Consider the following 20,373-nt stretch of genomic DNA (forward strand, 5'->3'; position numbering starts at 1 on the left):
ATTGGATCTGTCCATTTCAACAGTCACTAAGTAACTTCAATACATCACTCATACTTTAAACATATTAATCTTAAACATCTCAAGCTCAAAAATTCTACGATATCAGAATTTTCCATTCAAAGCTATAGCTTTTGAACACCTTTTCAAAGTAATAGCATTTGCCTGTACAACATCATCTTTATCAGTTTATGTCTGGCTCTACTTTATGTCATTCAGTTTATGTTCATGCAGCATGTCCATGGTTTCTGCAATGCATCCTAGTCTCTTCAAGAGTCAGTGTTTGAAGGCTTTTGCATTGCCTAAAACCATCTTTTTTGTATTATCTTCAGAATGTTTTTTAGGATAGAATACAGGCAAGTTGTGATATGACATGACAGATAGATACATTCCTTCAGATGAACAGCAGGAGAAGCAGCCATATATCCACTAGCACTGGTGTTCTGGTGTACTTGTGTCAAATCTGCAGTGCACACAGTGGTGGCAGATTCAGGAGAGTATTGTGTTTTTCCCAGAGACAGAAAATCCTAAGTGCTAAAAAGAAAACAATCAGTGGCCCACCTGCAGGTTGATCATGATGACTTTTTGAGGAGAAACTGTTTGAGAGGTACCTGAATCACATTCCTTACTGTGGAAGCAAGAGCAACAAAAACCTTGGTTCAGTTGCCAGTTTTAGAGCCAACTGTGATTGTGCAGGTGGGGAAGCCTTACATGATCTTAGGTTAATGCAGGCAGTTATGAATAGCATGGTACCCAGGCTATAGATTTGACCTATCTGCCAAGTCCAATGATACTGATCACTTTTAATACCGTTGAACTATGACACTGTGGTGCAAGGAATCTCAAAAGAAAGACTGCAGGGAGACCGCAATCCAGAAAACCTGGTCCTCCTCCACCTTCTTCATTTTCCTCTCACTGCAAGAACACAGACAGGGAAAAGCAGATGTACTCCTTGCTCTCAAGGTGAACAACTAGCAGCACCCCTAAAAGCAACTTCAGACATCAGTGCTAAGAAGCTCCTAAAAACTGAGGCTGGAGAACCAAGAAACTACAGGGATCAGAGCTGCCAAACTCTTAAAACTCTCAACTGAGCACATGCCAACTGAGATTTTTGAAACGCTTATAAAAGTAAAAGGCATTGCCCTGGCACCAGAACAACAGCTATCCACTTGTTCTATTTCTAGCTGTTGCTCCAAAGCGCAGACACAGTAAAATTCAATGAAAAAGTTAAAAATTATCACAGTCAAACATTTTTTTTAACCTAGACTCAATTTTAAAAATGCCTGGATGGAATTTTCTTAAAGCTTTTTTAAAGCAAGTTACATGGAAAATTTCAGACTGAACGATCATTCTTTGGCAAAGTTACAGGTAACTGAAAACAGGACCTTAAAATGGGAAATACTGGGCAACCTGAATTCAGGGAAGTATTTCCAAGTCAATCTCAATATAATAATTGAAATTGCCCAAGTGGCGCAGGTGGTTAAAGCTTAAGAGAAACACTGGCTCTAAATTAAGCATTTATTTATGTTTACGAATACTTCACCATCAAGAGCATTAATTTAAAACTACTCCAAAAATGCAGAGATTCACTAAAAGATTTCTAACTCACACACTTTAGCATTCTCTGTTATAATAGGCAGTCAATCGATGGAGCAAGACTTAGCTACAGCTGATGGAGGTAAATGATAACCTCTCCTTCTCTTACACTGAAAGCCTACATACAGAGGTCACTTGACAGCACTTCCACATTTTGCCTCAACTGTCTCATCAACTTTAGCCTCTGAGTCTATTTATGAACAAGAAAACCCCTCATAACTTTGACGTAACAGAAATATGTCCTCTGTATCCAAAACTGCCCCTTGCTAGACAGTACACTGCTTTTCTCCTTTCTGTAAGAAAATCAATCAATATGGGAAGTATTGCAAGTATCTGATCAGTTTTCAGAAATCCAAAGTATCTTCCTCTGACACTCTTGACCCCTTGCAACATTAACTCCATTTTCCTTTTATCTCAGTAATTACACTTTGTTCTACCGCCTTTTTGAAGAATGCAGTACATTGTCACTTTTCTGAATGGATCATTGGTATCAGAATTCACTGAAATTCTTTATCTCTTCCCAGCACTACCTTGTTCTAGCCTTGGTTTCATGTAACCAAAGACAAATGAAGTATATAGCTCATGTGAAGAGAACCATGGAAGAAAACAAGACTCTCTCCAAAGCTATACCACTGAGCATACCACGCAGTAGAAATACAGCAGATTAATACTTCCATTTAAAGTGTTACTTCTTACTCATGTAACTGCAGTTTATATAGCATGGGTTGGAAAACAAGTATTGACTTACAGATAGTGGAGCATGCAGTTCACTTGGGGATGTATAATGCATTCTTCTGTCACCAACGTAAGTTGTTTTTTTTTAATTTGGCTTCTCCAAAGGAACATGGCCCAATGCCCACTGGCAGAAATGTGGGGATACTCTCCCTCCTGACTCTGATTTACCCAAATCCCAAATTCAAACCTTTCATCAATGAGAACGGATATTTCTGATATCAACAGTAGAGGGTACTATGCAATGCAAATAGTTTATTTTTAGTAACAACACTGCTGCCTCTGCTGCCTAAATTGATTATACTTTGTATCCATAATTTCTGGTTTACAATTAGCAAAATTCAACTTTATGTAATGACTAAGAAGTGCAATACATAAGCAAGTATTCATTCACAAAGCCTGAACAGGATACTAGATACACTGTGAATCACCAGATAAAACAATTAACTACCTGAATACCATAAGAAAACCATAGAATATGAAGATTAAGAGACGTCTGTCTTTCTGTGACAGCTGTTGCATATCTACATTTCTGCATTTCACCATCAGGGATTCCAACCAAGCAGTCTGAAACTCAGTTAAACTTCTTTGGTTCCTGAAGGAAGACATGCCACTTGATCCTCAAATACTGGACCAAAAATAAGAAAAGACATGTTCACATTTTTTGAAATTGGGGTAGTAAGCAGACCACCAGCCCAAAACAATTTCTTGCCAGGATGTCAGGGGCAGATCGCAGTTGGAAAAAACAACTAAGTGGAGGGTTCAAATCAGTAGGCAGGTAAGAGGTTCTCCATCAGCTATTTGCCAATCCTACCATATGGGGCTTATCAAAGAAAGAAACTGGCAGGTTGGAGTGGAAATCTGCCTTGCTATTTTCCATTGGTTTAATGTACCTTTGCGTGTGAGTTGAAGCAACCTCTTGGCCGTTCTAACTCATATCCAGGCCAGACAAGTGCTCTGTCCACCTCCTGACGTCTCCCAGGAACAGAACTTGGCTACTGGGGATAACCGACCTCATAGACTCAAAACCCTTCCACAGCATAATTTATTGTGTTTTCCAGCACGAAGTGGAACGAAACTATACATTATTACAGACATATTCAAGAAGTGTTCAGGACTAAGTGCTCCAATTTTTAAGCAGCTTGCTGTATGAGGAGCATAATTAACCTTGCAAATCCCCTTTGCGGCTAGTCTTTTTTAAAAATCTCATAGAAACACTAGTGCTATTATCTCAGGCACTAATATGGAATCTAAGAAAGAAACTATGTAAATTCAAACTCTTTTTGAATGCAAACTAGTTCCAGTAAGCCCTTATGCTAAGGCACAATATCATGTGTCCTTTACATGCCTTATATTTTAAAAGTATTGGAGAAAATACTTAAGATGTCTTCAAAACTTTTTGTGTACTTTAATTCCCAGCACTTATTTAGAATCACCTAAACTGGCAGGTATTGCAGGTGAAAAATACAACCTGAACCTTCAAATCAGACAAATAAATAAGAATTACCATTCAGAAACTGCTTAAAATAATCTGAATAGATGTCATGCAAACAAATCCCAGTCAATAAAACAGCATCTATGATCTCCTTATAATATTAAAGGCCTTACTTCATAATCTATAACTTCACAAGACCAAAGGTTTCTCCAACCATAGGACTGTAATAATTTATGCAAAAAACTAGGATGGAAAACCTGGAAATATTTATCTCCCTAGTTTCCTTTTTTTTTTTTTCTTTTTTCTTTTTCTTTTTTCTTTCATGGCTGTATTCAGAAAATTGTTTGTAAGTACACATAGGAGAGAAACATTAGTGAAGTGAACACAAATGAACAACACCACATTTATGATATTATTAATATAATTCCTTTGGAACTATTAAAATACACAGGCTAAGATTTGGAAATAAGTAAGAACCCTTCATACACTGAAACTGAATAGAATCTGAAAGGAGGAAAAATCAATACATTTTCACCCTGAATCTCTTGTTGGCCTCATGCAACAGAATACTACAAATGCAAAAATGTGACTAGGATCTTTAGTCGCTGGCACATGTTGTCTCCATCATCACAGTGAAGCTTTAATATGGTCTTGTCTTTGCTCCTATCACAATAACTATTAATATGGAAAAAACCTACACTAGTCCATAGGCACTAACTTGGATTTCCCATTGCTATAGTCACCAAAGTTCCCAGAGAAAGAAGGTTGTGTAAAGTGTAAGCTTCTCAGTGTGTTTTAAGACGTCATAATCAGCAATAGCTTGGTTGTAGGTACTGTGTGCAGTAACTCTTTGAAACTTGCAACCACAACAATGATTTCTCAGAAAATGCACAGAAAATAACATATAAAATACGAACAATAAATTACAAGCAACCTCCATTCATTAAGAAATACTTAGAAAAACTTTTAAGTAGAATGAAGCTTTGGCACATACAATTTTATCTGCATGTGAAGATTGTTTAGAATGAATGTAAAGATTTTTAAACTCATATTAAGAAGAGATTAGAAAGATTATTTTTTTTAAACAATAGCACTATATTAACTTTTCAAAATACCTTTGTTTCTAATGACTGCATTTAGAAAATCTAATTATAATGATACAAGCACTGCACTACTTAAGATTATGTCAGCTCTTCAATTACTAACTCTTATTCTCATGACCGTAATTCAACAGCAAAAAAGTATTCTGTGTTGAACATTGGCCCATTCTTCAAAAAAGCAACATTAAAGATGGAAACATAATTCTGCTGCTATGAATTACATACAATTTGAAATGACAATTGTGTGCAAATTTTTTACTTCCTTCAAAGGAACTGGCTGCTCCTAGAGAAAACTGGTTTTCTTCAGACTTTAATAGAATCACTTTAAAACATTTGATTTCAAGCAGGATTTGGGGTGGAGAATTCCACCATAGACCTGCAAATATTATCCAACACTATGCAAAGTAACGCAAAAGGTTCTGAAATATAGATTTACCTGATAAATCTCCAGTATTTCTGATGCTCCGTAAAGCACATTAAATATATACATTAGACCCAAATAAAAAATCCTGCAGTTGAGAAAACACTTGTAAGATGGAAACTTTTCTAAGTTAAAGGAAAAGGACTATGGAGCTACACTATCCATGGTTTTTACAGCTGAGGAACTTAACCCTTTAGAAAAAACGGACTTGTGTCAGCATGCAGAAGTTGAGAATTTTATTTTTCATAGTATCTTAATTTCTGTTCATGGTAGCCTAATGCTATCCCAAAACTTTCTTCAACATTCAAGAACGGACACTGCTAAGAGGACCCTGATGAACGCAAGAGGTGACCTACAATAGCCTGCAGAGTACAGCCGATCTGGGCAGCACTGTGAGGGTACTCTAAGACATTGTGAGGATGCTATACATCACTTAGAGGAAACTACCTGTGCTCAACACCATTTCAAGTTCTTTCAGCGTGGAGTACTCTGTCGTCATTTCCATGGTGTCCGCTTTCCTGCATGTGAGATAAGCTCACAGATCTCTCCTGCCCTTGGAAGGGTGCTGTGAATTACTACAACAAAGTTTCCAAAGCACTTTGAGATCCCTGGAAAAAGGTGCTGGATGAGTGAGAAAGATCTTTCTGTATGCTTAATTTTTTTTTCAGAGTATAACTGAGATCTTACTTTGCTTCCAGTGCCAGTGCAATGATGCCTGCAGCCATAGGTGCAGAGGCTGAGGTTCCAGTATGGCTGTCTGTGCAACGCTGCCTCAGGTCTGTGGTGATCTGGAAGAAATTGAATGTGTGAAATTTAGAACACAGCTTCAAAAATCAGAACAGGTTTCATTTGCTCAAATGAGTCACATGTACGTGGAGGGTATTTCCTTCTTTCATTGCAAGGAAAGGAAAAAAAAACAAGGTGTCTGAATACGTGACGTTGGATGTTCTGAGCCTGAAGTCACTTGTGAACTTGGAGAAGCGTTCTCTGTATTGCACTAAAAACATAAGTTAGTCTCCATTTTTTCCATGGCATTATCAACAAAAAGACTTGTTAATTAGAAAAACATGCAGAGGGCTTTAAAACTCCATAGTTAGAACTCTGCCCTTCTATTTGCATTTATAGAGCACTTTTCATCCAAGAATCTCAAAGTGCTTTACAAACAGGAAAGAACTAAATCTTACAGTGCTCCCTATATACAGACCAGCTATGCCCATTTTAGAGACTATAAAGGAGGTATGGAGGACTTAATTACGTTGTCTGAAGTCACACTGGAAGTATGTGACAGAATAGAATACAGTTGGGCTCATGCTAAGTACTGTGTTTAATCCTTCCTTCATGCCTTATGCAATAATTCCCATGAAATTAAGCAACAATTCACTGGAAAATCCTGATGTAATCATAAATGTGGCCTAGACACGACAAGTCAATTAGTTATTTGCAGCTTTAAATTGTTATGTATTGCTTAATTATATGCTGCCACATATTTTTATATGTAATCTAAATGGATGTATAAACTGTAATGTGCAATACTGACTAGGGGCACAGTCTTCCAGTGTTAGGATGTTCTCTCTCATAATGAATTTTAGGCAGATCCTTTCTGTAAGACAGTAAATCATACACAAAAATGTGTTTATTCTAAATTCTGCTTCTTTCAGGCAATGCTAATCTACAGTGATTCTAATCTGTGTTCTTCCCAAAGACATGGTTCCTAGCAAGAGCAAGGTTGTAGACACAAGACGTCACTGCTGCCTAACAGAAGCTCAAGCAAAACCCACGTGGACTTGAGGACAGTAACTAGCAGATAACAGTCCACAGCATGGAAACCTCCATGAAGCTATCAGAGTGAGTGATCTGCGATGCCAAATCTTAATTCTCAGCATTTCAGATGATCCCTGAGATTCAGTCACTATGAGACGTAAAATATCTGCCTGAGGGGCAGAGGAGAAGTTTCTTGCACAGATTCTTACCTAGGTATACAGAATTACTGTGTCTCCATTTCCTCTAATTCACTAGTATGATACTTCATTTACCAGACCGATATGCGCAAAGATTGGTGGAAAGGATCAGAGGACTGAAAAACCACAAAAAAGCACAGGGCACGTAAAAGTGCCTGTCTATCTCTGAAACCACAAGATATGCAAAATATGATCTGAAAAAACAGCCACATCCCATCTAGGCAGAATACAAGCAATTGCACGTAGGAGGTTTCACACATTTGCATTAGCCATATTCAGTAGTATATGTATTACATAATTTGTATAAGGTTGCTGAAAGTTCATACAACATGTAAGCATACGCAAGCTAACACAAAAAATTCTAATAGAGAAGGAGCTAACTGCACCCAGGAAATGATTGTTGAAAGCAAGTAGTGAGCAAGTGAAACAATGGAAGCTTCTAGAAGTTGAAAAAGATAGACTAAAGCATATATAATGTCATATCCTTAAATAAGTAAGCTTACCAAAGGCCAGATTTCTTGAATAATGAAGTCTATAAAGAAATCTTTTTCCTGCATTATTTAATATTCTTTGTAAATGCACACCTTGTTAAATAATTTTTTTTATCTGTCATCAGATAGAAGTTGAACCCCATAAATAAAATGTTCACATAATTTCTTTATCTCTTGCTTTCTTTTCTGTTGGCTGTTTATTAATTTAGACAATGAAAATTATTGGGTTGGAAAAAAAATTTATGCATGTAAATTCCATAAATGCCCTGACAATATTAAGAGATGAAACTGTAGCAGGAACAGCCCCAACATTACATTGCCTATATGTGCAAATGCAAGTAGTGATTTTGCAGGTGGGATTGACATGTCCAAAGACTACAGGATGACATGCACCCAAATAGAGACATACAAGATTCCATTTGGAAAAGCACTGGCCAGTGCTGTGGTGAGGAGTGGAAGGGAGGCCAGGAAAAAGAGAGGGCAGGATAAGAGACTAATATATGCTTGTCTCTGTTCTGGTCTGGTACCTTGTCCACTGCAAAAAGAAGTAGGCAGCAGGCACTTTCCTCAGAGGACCAATGGGTAGCAAAGCCTACAGGAGCTCGGGCGGGGAGAAGTGCCCTCAGCGCATTTTTTCCTTAAGAGACAGCCTCTCTCAGCATAGGGAAGATCACACTGCATTGTGCTATCTGTGTTTCTCATCCTCTGGAAGAACATGATTCCATAGAGTTTTTATTGTCCCGGACCTACAAATACCAAGCACAATAAACCATGAAAACTCTTTTATTCGGCAATGCCGTCTCTCACGGTTTAAGTGGATGTTGTGGCAGCAGTTTGAACTACAAACCTTTATGTCTCTCTTTCACTTAGCAAATATTTCAGCAGAAAATGTGTAGGGAAAGCTTCCTAAGTGGAAATCCCATTTAAGCTATTTCAAAGGAGGGCTACTGACAGGAGCTGAGATGTTTAGGTGTAAATTACCTCCAAGATCTGAGGCATGTTTTTCAGCACTATGGATTCACTGTCAGAGAAGTGTCATGCCTACCCTGAGAAAAAAAGAGTACAGGACCACCAACAGGCGAGCAAGTTTCAAGAAGAAAAATGGTGCTGCAAATTCTTGAACCATACGAGTGCAACATCATTAATCACAATAAAAGGACATGGTATTTGACAGCACCATGAAGCTGTCATTAGTGTCTGTTAGCTGTCATTAGTGTCTGTTAGCTGTCATTCTGATCAATAGGGTGGGGAGAAGGAGAAATTTTTGAATCTTTTGTTGAGTACAAGTTTGTACACTTCAATTACTTTTGTAAAAACTGCTAATCTATGAAAATCCTGATTAGACTACCCAGGAGAAGTCCATGCAATATTTCTAGGGCCATGAGTTATATCCATGTCTGTCTTTTGAATCAACTAGATTTGACTAAAGACAATGACAATGTTTCTGGTACTGGCCTAGTTTAACCAACATTAAATTAGCAATCTAGGACAGAGAGCTGATGAAAGACAGACAAAAATGATATGAATCACCACTATGCACTGTAATAGCCGCCATATGCAGAAGACCAACAGCTTTCAGAACACCCACACATTTATTAAAGAAAAAACTCTAGACACGCTGTACTACTTTTATAGAAACAACTTGCTCTGAAGAATTAAGGAGATACCATTTCTGTACAGACATTATTACGGCTGTATCATTAATCTTTCCATAGTTTCATCAATTGTGAGGTTAATGACTAAGGTCAAAAATGGGATTTCCCTTAGCAGAGAACATACTTACTCGTCCTTTCACAAGCCCCTGCATTTCTTGCTATTTCATATTTCATGACATGAGCTTTCTGAACTGATTGCACCACTTTTTACTTTCTGCTAGAGTTCTTCAAGATACGTTGATTTCTATGAACCCGTGTCCCTAGAAGTAACAAGGGTTTAACAAAAATCTACTGTTCCTTCTCACATCCTTTGTGTATCTGTAACTACTCAAAATTGAAGGTGTCATGTTGTGTGTATGTTGACACCCTGAAAGAGCTTCTGAACAAGAGCAGGTTTTTGGTTTTGTTTGAAGAACTGGCTGGAGATGGATTTTTTTTGTTGTTTTTGTTTTAAGTTCTTAGAGCAGAAGCTAGTCAGCAAGGCAGAAATACATCTTAGAAGAGAAAGAAACTCAGCAGATGAATTGGCATTTTTTAGAAAACAAAGAAACAGGTGGAACAGTAAGTAGAGAGGTTATTTTCAGAAGGTAAGTCATGTATTAGGTTTATATCTGTGAGGGACTTTCATATGTAAATTCCTTAGTGCTTTAAGAAATAATTTGAAAAAGGAATTCAAAAGAAATGTGATGCATTTGTGCAACATATTTGATAAATGAAAAGCCGATATAGATAACTATGTCAGGTGGTGCTTAACCCATCCTAGCTGCACAGTTTGAAGTGGGGAAGCTATCTTCCAGCATTGTCCTATAGTATTTCAAACAGCAGAGAAGAGAATAATAGGAAAAAATACCTTCACAACTGTGTATTGTTAGCCAATACTTCTGCACTCACTCTGTTGTGAGAGATAACCTCTCTAAAGAAGTATGTATTTTATGGTCTTTACCTACTGTTGCTTTGCCTTTGTCCCGGAGTTGGAGTTTCTCTGCCTATACTTGTGCTGGCACTTTGCAGCTGCTCTTCAAAACACCTAAAAGTAATTCTAGTTCTTTCCTCTAAGAGTCTATGTAAAAGGCATACATCCAGCTGCATCTGTGAAATGTTTGCACGCTTCGGGCATGTTAATACACCCAAAGGTTGGAAACTCGATCCATAATGGGCTAATAATTACTGCAATAAAATTTGGCATAAAGTGAAGCACACTTGGAGTACCTTCCCTGAGCAACAAGGAATTCACGCAAGATGGTAACATCAGTGTGTGTTTCACTGTAATTGTTAGTTCAAATTATTTCAGGCCAGAATTTGCTTCCATTTTCTTTAGTTCAAAGTCAGTAAAAAAAGCTCCATATGGAAGACAGAGATGTGTAGATGAAATTATGTTCTTAAGCTGTCATTGTACAAGACTGAAAAAACCCTCCAGAGTAGGAACCTTCTAAAATTATGTTACATCATATATTTTTAACAAGCAATTATAAAAATGTGTAGTAACAAAAAGAGAAAAAAAAAGTCTTTTGTGTAGTTATAAAAGTGTTGGTTATTCTATTACTCCATATTGAAACTAAAACATTTTTGTAAGAATTTTTATTCCACGCAATGAGTGCCTAACGTTTGGTTACTGTTTCTTAATCTATCTTATAATACATTCTGCACATATTGGATAGAAAAACAGAAAAGAAAAAAAAAGATATTAAACTGAAGAACTGCTAGGAAAAATATGAAGGAACTGTGCAACATGACACTATAAAGCTGTAACCATTCATTGTCCCTTAACCATGGACAGGAATTTCTGTACTACAACATTGAAGAACCTCACATGATATTGGGTTTTGTTCTGAGTTACATGACAAAAAATACGAATGAGTTCATTTGATTTTGATAGTAAATTCAATGCCAGGTCACTTCTTCCTGATTTACTACAGTAGGATTTCTGTTTCCTACTTTGAGTATGAGAGTCTTACTCCAACAAACAAAATCACCATGTGTCTTGATAAAATACTGTTACTCTTTTCATGTTATGGCATGAAGTTGAGCCCTTCATAGCTAAATTAGATATTGCATATAAATCCATATGCATAATAGAATTTGGAGAATTTAAATTTAATAATAATCTTTCTATTCTTCTTCTATTGTTATTTTTCCCTTTAAACTTACTGCAAGCTCTAAGCTTTTTGTGGAAAGATATGAAGACAATCTCTGACTCAAAAGGAGCAGCAGTCTAAACAAAAATGTGAGATATGATGCAGTGAAAAGGATGTGTGGTACAACAATGAAAACAAACACACATTTTTATTCTAGACTCTTTCAGCACTTTATAGCAGTCCAAAGCCTTTGTCCTCAAAATTTTCAGTTCTGTGTTTAGTTCAGTTCTTGTTTCAAACAGATTTACCTTTTCAAGGTAAATGAGGTTTGACAGGTCTTTAGGAGGACTGGATTTTAGCAGACAAGCTGGATAAGAGAATAGCGATACTGTTAATTATTGCTCTCAAAATCAGACTATGAGCAAGGCAGTAACACAGGCGAAAGCCATGTCCCTGTACTCAGTTTGAAAAGCTGGCTTCACAATTTCTCAACATTTCTCGCTAGGCTGTAGTGTAACAGAAGCATGTTGCTGTTATCTCTTACGGGGATAACTGGTTTACACACAATACAAACAGAAAGCAATTGACTGCATCTACTGTACACTGTTTGGCTTGTCACTGAAGGTGTCTGGAGGGGGAACAGGCTTGCCTGGCTTTAAATGCCAAGTACCAGTAGTAAAACACCCTCAGACAGGTTGTGTTTTTCAGAAGTCAATTGATAATATAGTACTGGAAGAAGAATCTGGGAGAGAATATTTATGGCCTGATATTCAAGTGTTTGAGATCAGTGAATCTTATGGCACACACAACATCAAATTTGCTTTGCACAAGAGTAGTCAAGGGTAAATTAAGTTCTGGTAAACAAAGGATCAACAGGCTTGGGTTAATTCTTATGGCTCCTTAGTATGCTTATGCTTTTACGACTCACTGTGCAAAATGATGCACTCTGTAGGAATAATCTAAAATTGGCATACGCAACTGGATTGCTCCCAAAAGAGTGGAGGTTCTGATTAGTAAAAGCAATCAGTGTTTACAGAATTGATGTATTTCAATTAAAGTTGAAGTCATTTTTACTTATCTCTGATAGACTGTGGAGATCTCCAATGGAAAATCCACATTAAAGACATTTTTAAAGAGGCACCTCTTTAAATCTTTTCAATAATGTTTATGTAAAATCTGTTCATTATATCTGTAATTATGGGATAATGTATCTTCATTCAATACATAATAATTAGTCTCTTCTTTGTAAAGTATACCTTTCAAAAATCTTACAGTAAATACAAACCTGCAAGTATTAGCACAGTGCATAAATTCTAGAATTGATGGGTACTTTACTTCAGTAAACTAAAAAATTATCTATTCTCATGGTTCATAAGAAAACCTTTAACAATAAAGGCTTTAACCAGTAAGTTGAGATCACCTCCAGGAGTTTTTGAGGCTAGTGTTAAGTCATAAGGGAGTGACAAGTCAGAAATAAGCAATGGTGTCTTACTGAAATAGTAATTTTGTAAAAGCAGAAAGGCCATGGGAATTGAAAAGAATGGAAGACAATCATCAAGAAAACTGTTTCTGTTAAAAAATCAGAGGAATGCACAAAGATTAAATCAGCTAAATATGGACTGAGAAACATACGGATATTTTACCTAGATGTTTAAAAAAAGAGCAAGGATATAGTGGTCAACAAAACAAGTATTGACAGGTGCAAGAAGTAATAAATGAATAAATTTAAGTGACCAAAAGACAAAATGGATAGAAATGAACAAAAATTAGAAGATAGAAGGGGCATACAGGTGGTAAGGAAAGACAAAGGTCAAATGGTGAAGCCCACAAGAACACAATGAATGATAAGGATGTTTTATTTTCAAATACATCAGAAGCAGAAGAACCCCCAAACCAATATTGTTTTAATTGTCCAGAAATAATAGAATAATTAATAGCAGTGTATAGTAAATGGCTATTTCACTGGATGTTCCTTTTTGGGGGAAAAAAAAAACAAACAAAAACCCAAAAAAACTAAAGGAAGTTTTCAGAGCATCCAAAGATGATAAATCACCTTCCTATTTATAGCTATTTTAAATAGCAAGCTTAAATCAGAAAATTTGGAAGCACCAAAGACTTTTACAAGAGCTGGAAAGGGAACACGTTATACTGTACTGTTGATTTTAGCAAGTCTTTCAACACTGGAGAAGTTCCAGAAGATCGAAAGAAAACCCACACAGTGTCAATGTTTTGAAAGGGTGAGCAGTATTGCCCTAATAATTTAATCTATTTGCCAAGTTTTTATCTAGTGTAAAACAGCTGATACAGGATTTCAACTAATTTAACTAGTAGCATATTTAATGGTGGATAACATAAGCTGCTGGAAATGAGAGCTTGCCAAAGTGCTGCAGTATTTTTTTCTGGCCACCACTTTGGTTGAAAGTAGTATAGACAAGATTCTACAAGACACATAGTGTGATACTGCACATTAAAAAAATTTAAAAATATTTATATTTAAGAGATTAAAAATATACATAACATACAGATTTAAAATTACACGGTATAAAAATGTAAGCATATATAAGAAATCAGATATATACTTAGAAACAGAAAATGATTGATATATGTATATATATATATATATATGCTTATAGTGCATACAAGAAATGAGCCTTGTTTCTAGTCAGGCCTTCTACAATTTGTTTCTTGGCCTTAGTATAACCTAAGGCTTTTATCAGAGACGTGGAAGAAAACACAAGCACCTTCTGATGAATGCTGCACTTGGAAAAACTTTGGAGAAAGTGATGATGGGGGCTGGTCTGGACTGAGTACTACACCAATACAGTCAGTGGTAAATGGTGCAATAAAGAGCCCATAAGCACCCTGCTATCTGTCCTTGGACCACCAATTCTGAGAAGGAGAAGCAGCAGCTCTGAAAGCAGGTTGGGCATCACACAACGATGAACACATTACAAGTCTCAGTCAGGCTTAACGTGTAAAGAATGGGGAACTGAGCTGGCACTCACAGATACACTTTTTCCTGATACTGTTACTCCCTGACTGGTATGTCCAGTTTGGGTGCTCAAAGCTCACAAAATGGGAGAGGGTTTATAAGAAAACATGCCTTACACAGAATGATGCAAGAAGCTTACCTTCATTTATCAAAAGGGATTAACTGGTCAGTCCACACGGGTAGAAAGATGTCAGACAACTAGAGTGCTCTTCATACTAGCAATAAAATCTGTGACACAACCAAATGCCTAGAAATCAAAGCTAGAGGAGCTCAGAGAGCAATCAAGGGAATTTTTTTAATGGCAATGGGTAATTGAAACCATTTGCTCTAAATTTAAGTGGATTTTCTATCACTGGAAACTTTGAAAGCAAGATTGATTGTATTTATAAAAATTATTGTTGAGTTGACAGCAACTGCTGGATTTGAAGGACTCGGGGAAGTCCTACACGCTTGGCTCAGCAAGAGGCCAAGTTGGGGAACAGTGATTGCCCCTGCTCACCTTATATTGTATTAGTTTCACTTAAACATGAAGAAGTCAGTGGAGGTCTTTTAAAGGACAGTAGAGGGAATTTAATCACACAAGTGAGGACTGCTAGGAGACAGAGTAATTTCTTTTCTTTATTATTATTTATCAGGGAGAATAAGAAGCATGCCAGGAAGAGAGATAAGGTTTCAGTGGAGAGAAGCAAGTTAAGAACAGAAAAATTACTGGAACGAAGAAGTACCTCAGAACAAGTTTAAAACAAAAATTAGATCATCTGTAAATAAGGAAGAATCCAAGAAGGGATGGCCAGCATCCCAGAATCCTGAAAGACAGTATTAAAAAAACATAGCTGCAAGAATTTTTAACTCCTCACTGACACCAAGAGAGGTATCTGCTATGGACCAGAAAGAAGGTAATGTTAGATGGGTGCTTAAGAAAACATTGCAGGAGGGAAAACTTAAATCCCTAAATTTTATGATCAGGAAGAAATTAAGATCTGTAAATTGCACACTAGAATAAATAAGCAGGAGAGACGACAGTATTAGCAAACCTGATTAATCCTAGTACAAGGGTTTAGAAGGTTAAAAGGAGTAGTATATTGAGTACTAGAAAGCATATTGAATGCACTCAATTTGAAAAAGCAGATACAGTGTTCAAATACTAATGGTATCAATAGATTATCAAACAGAATTAAAATAATTTGTTGGTTTCCAGCCAGGATGAGAACATAATGGAAAATGGATGCTGGCTGTTTTGGATGGAGATGAGTAACAACACAGGAAAGATGAGCTTAATCTTGCTTACAATTTATCAGCTAGTTGAAGTAGGCAGCAATATGTGTAATAATTGAATATCAATGAATGTAAAAGAGGAATGATGCTGGATTAAAATAAACCTGAGAAAATAGAGAGGTATGTAGGAAAACTATTATCATTTGTATAAAATGTGAAAACTATTGATAACTGGTTTAAAAACAAAAGAAGGATTAATTCTCAGGCTTACTGATGGGCTACAAGATACTGTTGATGAAAGAAATCAGTTCCAGTGGCAGTGGCAATAGTATCTTTGAAAGCATCACTCAGAGATGGCAGCAACTAGGTGAGTGGAAAAACCTGCTATGAACTGGGTATACCTGCACTGCATTAGGCTGCAACATGTAGAGATACCCATGCTGGTTTCAAAGAGCAGTATGGTGACTCCAACCAAGTAACACACTGGGGCTAAATGCCCACATAGTTTTTTTTCCTAAAGTAACCCATTAATTAGTATAAATAAGCTCTTTTTCTCTCCCTCCCCCCAAAGTCACTACACAAAACACAAACCCATATACATTTAAAAAAAATATAAAAACCGTACTATTTTCCTGTCATAAGATTCACCGCTGCTGTACGTTGTAGCTAGTGTGGATGCACATTCTTCCAGATACCATGGCTTCTTCCCACTTTCAGCTGTGCTGCTTATGGAGATAGTGTAGATGCTATTGGTGTAGCCATCGCAGGAGCAGTGGTCTCGACTTCTTCCACCATTTCCAGATGCCCAAACAAAGACTGAACCTAAGCCTCTTCTTCCCTGTTTGGAAACAGCACAAAAGATTTGATTAATAATTCTCCTTTTCCCCCTCACGTGCTTAACAAACAGGTCTTTTCCCCCCAAAAGACATCTGATGAGAGAAAGACAATAAAAGAAAACTAGCTCACTGAGAAGAATCTGAAATGAAAACAGGATTTAGCAGAGTTCAGAATCAGACAACAGAAAAATTCAGAAAATGAATGGTATGAACACAGCTTTAGAAACAACTTTTATACAGTGTCTGTTGCTCTGCATCTATGCTATACTGCTGTACCAAGAAAGAGGTGTTGAAGACTCCAAGGAAGCATTAAAACATCATACTGGGTTGGAAAAGGAAAAGAAATACCACACTGGAAACTAAAAACCTTTGTAACACATGATACCTTTCACTTATTAGGGCGTTCTCAGCTGTTTCTTGGATTGCCTGGTGGCACTAGATGTTGTTTGGGTAGCATTATACTCTGTGAACCAGAGAATCTTTGTTTCACAGACACTATCAACCCCAGAAATACAGAACACCTGAGGTGGGAAGGGACCTCAGGTCATCCAGTCCAACCCAGTTAGTCCATTATGAATGCTAAATACAGAACATAATGTATAAACAAAAATGGGCAAATAGATTCTTATAAATCTATTCTAATGAAGCACTAAAGCATTAGTTCAGCACGATATTTTAAATATATGACTAGCTGGGCAAGTTACTTTGGCACATTCATAATTTCAAATGAGGACTTAAAATAGGTAACCTCACCTTGACATTTTCTTAACATACCGAAGTTATATAGTATCCAAATGAATCAAAACATTTTTGGTGGTTCTAAATAAGTGCCTCTTAAATAGGCATTGATATGAAAAGTGAAGATGATCAGCAACCTGTACTGCTGATATGTGGGAATTAAGAATTACTGATATATGAGTAATCGGGCTTTTCCTTACTTATATTTACATATTTCACGCCCGTGAATGAAATTCAGATTCATGCAACTTTATGACCTCCATTAATTATCAGCACTCACTATGTGGAAGCACTGTACCATTCAGATAAGAAAGGTTCACCGAAGCACTAAACTTACCTTTGATTAAGCTAAATTGCGTTACCTTTTCTTACATGACACTCAAAGGATGGATCATCCCTCTCAGTTACAATTATGCTAACAGTCTCATTTATACTTCATTTGCTTGCAAGTCATCATGTAGTATCTATCTGGTTTTTGGGTAGGCCCACCCCTGTGTATGATAAATTAATGTTACAAGGCATAAAACACTACTTTCTGTGCGTGAATTAATTGCTTGGCCATGGGAGGAGTTTGTTTGTTTCTTTGGGGTTTTTCTTTCCAACCAGAGTACAACTGTGTACCACAGAAAACACAAAGATAGCTGTTGGACATCTGCCAGGTCAACCTTAAACAATTAGCAATTCAAAGATTCATTTAATCCTGATACTCAGAGGGGTTTTACTAGGGCTTTTCGTGCTGAGCATAACTGTAAAACAAAAAACCCTCACAGTTCACAATCCAGGCTTGAGTTCCCAAACACTGATGAATTTCATTTAGTGAGTTTAATAAAACTATACTACCTGGAGAGACTCTTCTCTCCAGCAAAATAAGTTAAATATCAAATTCTCCTGGCTAGTGTTTACATAAGGTTATGTCTCTAAAACGCAACTTCTCATTAAAAAAACATTTCAAGCAGAGAAAAAAATCCCAGGGTGCCAAGTTAAATGTATTATGAAATCCACATTCTCCAGACAAGATCAGTCTGACCAGCCAGGAAGTGTAACTATTTCAACTTCTTTCCCCTCTTTTTGTCAATTTTAGCTACTACGCTAACAAAAAGATGCAAAGTAGTGACGTTTTCTGTTGTTTTAAAACCAATCTTTATAAAGTGTTTTAGCTCTTCCCCACATTATGAACTCCCCCCAAATTAAAACCCCCTTTCCGCTTGGGGTTCTTGTTCTGCCTGCTTTTCTCAGCCAGCAGGGTCTGATCCAGAGCCTCCCAAAGCCAGTGGGATGTGTTTTGCAACTTCATGGGGCTGGAACAGGCTTAGGAACCACTTCTCTTTCATTCTATGATCTGGTTATCTGCCTTTGCATATTTTTACTTCTTACCCGTCCATTCCATGACAGGCTGAGAGAGTTGGGGTTGTTCAGCCTGGAGAAGAGAAGGCTCCAGGGAGACCTTACAGCAGCCTTCCAGTACCTGAAGGGGGCCTACAGGAAGGATGGGGAGGGACTCTTGATCAGGCAGGGTTATGACAGGACATGGGGTAACGGCCTCCAGTTGAGAGAGGGTAGATTTATATTGGATATCAGGAAAAAATTCTTTACTGTGAGGGTGGTGAGGCAGTGGAACAGGTTGCCCAGGGATGTTGTGGATGCCCCATCCCTGGAGGTGTTCAAGGCCAGGCTGGATGGGGCTTTGAGCAGCCTCGTCTAGTGGGAGGTGTCCCTGCCCATGGCAGGGGGGTTGGAACTAGGTGATCTTTAAGGTCCCTTCTACCCCAAACCATTCTATGATTCTGTGATTCTGGAAACATCTGATGAGAGAGATGAAAGGAAGGGTAAACGGAAAGCTTATTTCAGGCATATTCACTGATTTATTACCTCAGCAGGTCAGGAAGCCAGAAATTAGGGCCCTCTGCATGTTTGTGGGGAATGGGAGGGAGGGTTAAGCTAAAGTTATGCTGTTTCTCTACTTTTTTATGTGCTCCTGCTTGATTTTTACTGGTTTTGCTTTGGTTTCATCCCATCACCTCTTGCAATTAGATCATGTTTCCCAGCAGCATTCTATTATTTGCTTTCATCTTCTGTCTCCTCAATGGTCATTTTTGGCTTATCTGTCAATTCTGACATCTGTTTCAGCATCTCATACAGACTCCTGTCTGGTCCTACATTGCCCTTAAAAAACAACTTCTCTCTCCTACATAGACACACATCCCAACAATGTTAATATATGCATAGGCAGCTAGAATACAGAGAAAAAAGCATATCATACAGACACACTTCTACCTCCAGAACATGTCAAAATATTCCATCAAAACTGTTTTTTAATGAATTTTTACAAGTATCTGCTGTCTGGAGAATTTTCTTCTTCACTTGTATTCCTGAAAGCACAGTATTATGTAACTACATTTGGCCAAATCGATACCTCATGGGAAATTTGGAGTAACCCACCAATACAACCAAGAGAGAAGAAATGAAAATTCAGAGTAATCAAACCACAGATTCAAGGAGGAGAAAAATGGAATCAAACTATTTTAATATTTTGTCTAAAAGTTTACTTTCCACTTTTTAAAAAACAGTTTTGTAAAAAAAATTCACAAAAACATATGCATACAGGAAAATATCCTACCAATAACATTCCATCTGTCATTTTTGTGCTGTCATCATCAGCTGGTTTTGCCTGCAAACAGCAGTATAACATGATTTGTCCCACGCATGCAAAGAAAACCTTTTCCCAGCAGGGTAGGACTGTACTTTGTGTAAATTTTGCAGGAGTAACCCTTGAATTATTAGCTTCTCTACACAGAGAATGTGTCTATATTTCTTTAGATGCATACTTATGCTGCTGTACTCATAATGAAAAATGAGCTGCAAAACCAGATATGTAAATACATTTTTGGGCACAAAATGTAGTCCTGATTAAAACATGCCAATGGATGCCAAAAATTCTGCAATGCTGTATATAAAAATAATAAACATCAATTTAGATTTTAATAGCAATGACGGGGCTTTAAAAATAACAGCCATTTGCACCCAAAATTACCTTTCCATGCTAAGTTTTTTGTAAACAAATAATACGAAAGATTTCTTCAAAATTAACGTCTCCTGTAAATATATAAAGTATCAACACATCTTTGTTACTGC

At 37.2% G+C, this 20,373-nt stretch overlaps 1 protein-coding gene across 2 annotated transcripts in view; it reads right to left on the reverse strand.

The window, feature by feature from the left end:
• PCSK5 (proprotein convertase subtilisin/kexin type 5) overlaps positions 1-20,373 on the reverse strand; it is a 253,679-nt gene that overhangs the window by 113,042 nt on the left and 120,264 nt on the right. For both annotated transcript variants that reach the window (XM_063320402.1, XM_063320403.1), the window contains exons 8-9: positions 16,293-16,505; positions 5,969-6,069 (exon numbers count right to left, since the gene is read on the reverse strand). In XM_063320402.1, the coding sequence (XP_063176472.1) occupies positions 5,969-6,069; positions 16,293-16,505 (314 nt within the window). The remainder of the gene's footprint in view (positions 1-5,968; positions 6,070-16,292; positions 16,506-20,373) is intronic.

The sequence above is a fragment of the Chroicocephalus ridibundus genome, chromosome Z (genome assembly GCF_963924245.1).
Source record: "Chroicocephalus ridibundus chromosome Z, bChrRid1.1, whole genome shotgun sequence".
Classification (NCBI taxonomy): Eukaryota; Metazoa; Chordata; class Aves; order Charadriiformes; family Laridae; genus Chroicocephalus; species Chroicocephalus ridibundus.